This window comes from Penaeus chinensis, chromosome 3 (genome assembly GCF_019202785.1).
Source record: "Penaeus chinensis breed Huanghai No. 1 chromosome 3, ASM1920278v2, whole genome shotgun sequence".
NCBI lineage: Eukaryota > Metazoa > Arthropoda > Malacostraca > Decapoda > Penaeidae > Penaeus > Penaeus chinensis.
This window is the reverse complement of record NC_061821.1, coordinates 33329020-33336519: the sequence shown is the minus strand read 5'-3', so window position 1 is coordinate 33336519 and position 7500 is coordinate 33329020. Positions and strand designations below refer to the sequence as shown.

General features: G+C 39.4%; 2 protein-coding genes across 4 annotated transcripts in view; one reads left to right on the top strand and one right to left on the bottom strand.

Annotated features, from left to right (window-relative positions):
* LOC125039586 (prolyl 4-hydroxylase subunit alpha-3-like) overlaps positions 1-1998 on the bottom strand; it is a 6780-nt gene extending 4782 nt beyond the window's left edge. The window contains exons 1-2 of the mRNA XM_047633715.1: positions 1851-1998; positions 156-694 (exon numbers count right to left, since the gene is read on the bottom strand). Coding sequence (XP_047489671.1) covers positions 156-460 — 305 coding nt within the window. The 5' untranslated portion in view covers positions 461-694; positions 1851-1998. The remainder of the gene's footprint in view (positions 1-155; positions 695-1850) is intronic.
* An 892-nt stretch (positions 1999-2890) lies between these two features.
* LOC125039604 overlaps positions 2891-7500 on the top strand; it is a 12077-nt gene continuing 7467 nt past the window's right edge. For 2 of the 3 annotated variants that reach the window (XM_047633755.1, XM_047633737.1), the window contains exons 1-3: positions 2891-3024; positions 7019-7043; positions 7385-7472. In XM_047633755.1, coding sequence (XP_047489711.1) covers positions 2954-3024; positions 7019-7043; positions 7385-7472 — 184 coding nt within the window. In that variant the 5' untranslated portion in view covers positions 2891-2953. Of the gene's footprint in view, positions 3025-5590; positions 5642-7018; positions 7044-7384; positions 7473-7500 lie in introns of those variants that run through there. The other variant, XM_047633745.1, reaches the window with a different exon arrangement.

The following is a 7500-nucleotide window of genomic DNA, read 5'->3' as shown; positions in this document are numbered from 1 at the left end:
TTATGTTTGCACGAAATTTCTGTTCCCTGTGAAGGTAAACTGAAATTGTTATTATATATATAACCTTCTCTATAAAACTTATTTTATACGTTTTTAAAGATAATTATTCCTTAGCATGACGATTAAAAGCAAAACAGCTAATGTATGTAGATCACCTATTGGTCACGTCGAGAGTGGTGAACATAACGTTTACGAGATTCTTCAACACGCTCGTCGCCTGACTCTCGTCAGCCACAAGGCGAGCCAGGTGGTATGTCGACATGCCCACGGGAGGCGTCAGCTGAACCTTTCTCACGTGCTGATTGAGTTCTTTCTCCGTCATGTGGCTCACGTGCTTCAAAATGGGCGTACCTTCCTCTCTAGCTTGGGCGACGAGCAGCACAGCCAGCACAGATAAGAGAGTTTCCAGTCGCATCGCGCGTGTTCGGTGGGTGGGAATCTTCTTCGCATCTGCTTTCATTTCATCTATATTTTTTCTGTTATGTCTAGCTTGTTTTACAGTCTCATTGTCTTTCACCTTGATTTTATTTTTTTTTAAATCCCAGAGACTCAGACCACACTCAAAACATCACTTACTGAGAGTTCAATATTTTATCTGTCCAGTTAACAATTCTTCTTCTTACTGATCAGCCCACTTCCGCTTCATTAATGTTGATACAACAGACCCTGTTATTGGTTCCTTGGTAAAGTCTTTCTGAAATTATTATAAAAAATAGATTACGCAATGTTTACTTATGCTTCAACTATCTTTTGTTTAAAAGGTGATGATAGTGATGATACAAATACTACTACTTCTATTGATAATGACAATAATAATGATAATGTAATCATAATGATATAAATAGCAAAATCATTAAGGTCATAATAATGATAACAGTAATATCAATATCAAAATAATGATGGTCATGATAGTGATGATAATGATAATTATGATGATGATGATGATGACGATGACGATGACGATGACGATGACGATGAATAATGATGAAAATGACCGGAGAGAATGTGTTGCAAAAAAGTCCGATTGAGATCTGATTAGTGAATAAAATATTGCGATTACAATTTTTGAAATATAAAGCTTATACAAAATGAAAAATACAATTTTTTTACGAGAACTTCCTAATAGGTAATGGACTACTGATGAGGTTCCAGTTCTCTATGGATACTTAATACTATGACTTGTAATTTTAGAAACTTTAATTTCCCTGTGGAGTTTCCATGTACAAACTATTGGATTCGACAGCTATTTAATGTAAACAGTGAGTTGAGACACGTATAAACGTATATAATACTAAGTACGTCACCTAAACACCTTGTTCCTCAATATACGTTTCTGTGAAGAGTAACAAGTTTCCTGAACAATGAAGGGCTCTCTAACGACTGTTACAATGCACAACCCCCTTTTATCAAGTCACGCGTTTTACGACGGGCCTGACGGTTTCACTCAGCCAATGGAAATGGAGATGAGTTTACTGCCCGCCCTCTGACTAGATAGTGATTGGAAGTCTGGAGTTATGGGGATTACGTCATAGGGTTCTTCAAAATATTATATTCAGAGTTTCCAATCGGGATTTTGCAACGTCATATTACCATTATTTGGTAGCAAAGACTTTGATACTCGTAGATATTAGAAACCAGCTAAAAAATAAAAAAAATAAAAAATAAAAAATAAATAAACTGTAAATCCTGCTTTTTTTGTTCTTGTTCAAAAATGCTTCCAATCTTGAAATTCCCCATGTCGACTTTACAGTCACGAATAATGCGTTTTCTTGAAGCATTCATTGGCTCTAGTTATCCTAACATATCTGGCAATAAAGCGATCACGTACGTAAAAGACTTGGCAACCCTACGTATGGTTGCGGTGAACCGGATGCCACATAGACGAGGACCGCTGACCCGGTGGAGGAGCGCTGTGTTTGACTCTGATTCCACGGAAGTTGGAACTCCTAGAGCCAAACCGGTCAGCACGGTAAACATTTAGTTATGATGATCCGATGAAACTGTTATAAATTGGTTAAATAGACTGGGCCACATTTATGAAATCCATGTATGTATTTATAATCCTGCTGATCATAACGGTGATTATAACCGTGGAGGAATAGCAAGAAGCAGAGGGATGAGAAAACAGGAGAATGAGTTTCTTAAAAGGCCCATTTGCAGTGATTTTCTAAGAAACACTTATGGGTCACAAGATCAATACTCAAATACGCAAATAAGGCCCCGAGCTTTCAAGCTGTGTGTGTGCGCGCGCGCGCGTGTTATAAAGTACGAATATGCATATATATATACATATATATATACACATATTATATACATATTTACATACATTGTGTGTGTGTGTTTATATATATTGATATGCAATATATATAAACTGTGTGTGTGTGTGTGTGTGTGTGTGTGTGAATTAACATATGTATTATTTTCAGTCTTTGCTTTTGTATTGCATTACTAACTGTTTCCTCTCGCTACACCCCTCTCAGCGTCTCTGTAGTCGGTTTGTTAAAATTGTGCAAGGCCCGACCAATAAACATTCATTATATATGTATTATGCATGTACAGTACGTATGCAACGTACTGTACATGCATAATACATCTGCATAGTGGGAACCAAATACAATAGGAAAGAAATTAATCGGATAAAGATTGGCAGTCCAGCAACAGCCCAGAAACTTCACTATAACAGAGCGGTTGCCGTCAGCGGTTGTCTCTTACAGAATCGAAAGTCCTCAGTAGACAAAAAAATGCGCTCGTATCTCACCAAACAAATTTTCACATTAGACTCGTATAAATAGGGCAAGTATTGACAACACGAATGGGGATATAAAAAAAACAACAGAATCAACCAGAAAATTTAGACTACAAATAAAAAAATCGTCTTTAGTATAAATAATACTTCGGTTTTTAAATAGCTCAGAGTTCAATAAGACGCCTGGCGAGGGAGGACGGCGTCAGAATGGCTACGTTCGACGATTCAGAAATGTATACGGATCCTCTTTATGTCGAGGGTCTTGTTAAATGTCAGGAGTGAGTATTGGATGGTAGTTAATATTTGTAGGAAATGTATGTGTGTATGTAGATATAGATTTATAAATACTTATCTATTCATCTAATTGATCATTTATTTGTCAGTTTACGTGCAGGTAGGCCTATCGCATAATTTCATAATGCCAGAGTTGATGCTGTTTTGAATGCATTTTATATATATATATATATATATATATATATATATATATATATATATATATATATATATATATACTTGATCGCACTGGGCAAAACCCGGCTTGACTTGCGTTAGGCTTCGAGGGAAGATCATATTAGACGAACGTTGCAGAAAACGATTCCTTAGTCTCGACCGGAAGGATTTCACCATTATCACTTCCCTCTAACACTCGCGCACGGTGCCTTGTTTCCTGAAGTCGTTATGCAGCGACTAAGAGAAAGGCCTTAAGTGATCAAAGGCTGTTAGTGGCCTTGGGTTAACTGCAATCACTGAGTTCACGGAGCGAGACGAGTGTTTATGGGGGGAAGTAGCTCCAAATTTGTTTTTTTTTTATGCAGCTTCCGTTTGATTCAGGGTCGTTGCCCCAAACGCCACTTTTTTACGTAGTTTTCATGAGTATTTGGACATACATTGTAGTATATACACGCGTGTGCGCATATGTATGACGGTGTAGTATGTGTAAATATACCTCCAAACATTTGTTTTCTGGCCCTTGGTTTGAAGTCTTTATAAATATTATAGAAAGTAAAGCGATACTTTGTGTGTATATATACATATATATGTATATATATATATTTTTTTAACCAAAATAGGTACATTGTCTATATAAATGAGAAACGCGAGCGTGCGCACACACACATACACGCAGTCGCGCGCGCGCGCGTGTGTGTGTGTGTGAATTAACATATGTATTATTTTCAGTCTTTGCTTTTGTATTGCATTACTAACAGTTTCCTCTCGCTACACCCCTCTCAGCGTCTCTGTAGTCGGTTTGTTAAAATTGTGCAAGACCCGACCAATAAACATTCATTATACGGACTTGCATATACACAAAAATACATATCTATCAGTTTAGACATGCATATCTATCGAAGAGATAGATAAATGTATATCTATCAGGTGTATATATATATGCATTTAATCATTAATTTATGCATGTCCCTCGTATGTATCGATTTCAGAGGATCCAACACTTCAATTATTCAATTTAGAAATCATACAAGACTTCACTAAATGTATCATAAGACAAATGACAGTCAAACCACACGACGGATGTACCTCGTATATCAAAATAGGTGGATTTTACTAAACTATGAGATTTAGCCCAGTCACCTTTCCACAATATTCTCGCACAGCGTAATGATTCATGGTTTTGGCAGATTTGGTATTAATTCCTTAGCAGTACGTGGCGTTTATCTCTTTCTCTCTATCTCCATCTATCTATCTATCTCTCTCTCTCCCTCTCCCTCTCCCTCTCCCTCTCTCCATCTCTGTCCCTCTCCCCCCTTCTCTCTCTCTCTCCTTCCCTCCCTCCCTCTCCTCTCAGTCCCCCCCCCCTTCTCTCTCTCTCTCTCTCTTTTCAGCAATACGTGGCGTTTATCTCTCTCTCTCTCTCTCTCTCTCTCTCTCTCTCTCTCTCTCTCTCTCTCTCTCTCTCTCTCTCTCTCTCTCTCTCTCTCTCTCTCTCTCTCACGCCCACACACATTCACACACATACACGCATACACACACACATATACGCACACGCACACATACAGGCACACATATGCGCACACACACATACACGCACACACATACACGCACACACACATACACGCACACATACACGCACACACATACACGCACACACACATACACGCACACACACACACATACACACACACACATACACACACACACATACACACACACACATACACGCACGCACACACATACACGCACGCACACACATACACGCACGCACACACACACACACTCACACACATACACACGCTCACACATACACGTACACTCACAGACATACACACGCTCACACATACACGCACACACACACATACACACACAAACACACACAAACACACACACACACACACACACACACGCTCACACATACACGCACGCACACACATACACGCACGCACACACATACACGCACGCACACACATACACGTGCACACACACACATACACGTGCACACACACACATACACACACACACACACATACACACACACACACACACACACACACACACACACACACGTACACACATACATACACACATACATACACTCGTACACACATACATACACACGCACACATACATACACACGCACACATTCATACACACGCGCACACACATACACGCGCGCGCACACACACACATGTATATACATACATATATGTGTGTGTATGTATATGTATATATGTACACTTACATCTATATATATATATATATGACATTGTGAGGAGCAAACTGTTGCCTATGCAGCAGGCTCCCTCTCTCCACGCAGCAAAGACTACACCAGCGGCGTTGTAGTGACCAGAAAGGCTTGATTTTAGTGTCAGACTTCGACACTTACTCTATTTACTGGTTACTTTAAATCTACTACGCTATGCCGGCGGAGCGGGCCGAGCGGTAAGCACTCTCCGAGGGCACGGTGGGTTTGGGATAGATATTGTTCGTGAAATTTACACACATCCTGTAGCCTTCATCATTATTTTAATATATATCGAACACTTTTGGTTCCCTAATGTTACTTTAAGTATATTATACAACGGGGTTTTACAAATACCGCGAAGGTTTAAACTTAACACTCCCCTTGTGAAAAATCAAAAGGAGCCTGAGCAAAACTCCTTGCTATAAGAATGTCACTATGAAAATGAAACAAAGAAACACATGAAACTAATATTAAATAAAAAAGAGCTTGGATATACATACAGCCGGCATATACTGCTAGTGCACACATAACTTATCTTACAAAAGAGGGCTGCCTCGAATCCTCCGTCCGTCACCGTAAAACACCGTAAGGTTAAACCAACAAAGAAAAATAAAGGCTCGACTACGGCCTCTCTCTATGCCTGCAGCAAGGGTTATCCTAAGCAAGCAGTCTTCCGCCAAGGATCTCTGGCTTACTGCTAGAATTCCACTTGTTTAAGTGGTATTCTACTCTCCCAATTAAGTCATTAGGAGAGAGAGTACCTGTAGCCTGGGCCGTGCGAGCGTGACTCCCTTGTCTATCACCCATACCTCTGTCATCGTCTTAGAGGCGGAAACAAGCAGTTAAGTGATTGGAGTTCTGGAGGCCTATAATACAATAAAATAAAAATAACACTATGAACAGTTTTAGGGCATTAATTACAAGGCATAACCAAGTATAAAAACGAAACAAAGTATATACATTCATATTAAAACTAAAATAACTCGTCGTTGTAACGTCCACGGGGGGGTGTCCACGGTGGCGGTCCCTGGTGGTGACAAGCGGAGATTTCAGGCATACAGCCCTGCCACGAATTGTTTGGGACCCCCCTTGATGGTTTCGTTTTCTTATGGTTCACTACAGCGTCGCTGGAGTTGCCAGAACGACGTCGCAAGCGACAGTGAACTGCCTCAGGAACACCTCCAGATTTTCCCTCAGGGTTAATTCCCAAATCCTCTTCACCTAATAGATACTACAAGGCAGCGGATTGTTTTGTATAGGGTGGACTCCCATTGCTTACCAGGCAGCAGTTGTGTGTGTGTGTGTGTGTGTAAACTTGAGAGGGTCCTGAAGTGGAATGAATGACTGTTGAATAGTTATAGTAGTAATAATGATAATAATGTGCATATGTGAGTATATCTACATAGAGATATACACATGTACGTATATGCATGTATACTGTATGTGTGTGGGTGGGTGCGTATATATGTGTATTATATATATATATATATATATATATATATATATATATATATATACACACATTTATTTTTATTTATTTATCTTACATATTCATCAGCATTCTCTTATTTCAGGCACTGCCGTGAGCCCATCTCTAATGTGAGTATCATATCTATTCATACTAAGGTGTTTCTGGTTCTATAAGCATCTTGTAGCAAAATTTCAATAATAGCTTTTATAAGCATCAATACTTAACTATTTTTATAACAGTAACTTATATGTAAATGTTTTTATGGCACATTAACCTTGCAGTGGACGACAGCTGAGGCTTTCATGTGATTATTTAATTATTATCCCGTTGTTTGATTATCTATGCTCTCTGAGTTTACCTTATTCTATTTTGGGAATGTAAGAAGAGAGAGAGAGAGAGAGAGAGATAGTATCCCTACTGATTTAACATTTAATTTCATTTTCCTCTCGTGCCTCACCCTTCACTCCAGGAATCGCGGGAGGAGATCTACGCCAACTTCCGGAATTCGTGGTACTGGAAGGATCACCAAAACAAACGACGGATTCAACAGATCCTCGGTGAGGAACAAGGCCCCCGGCGGTCCTA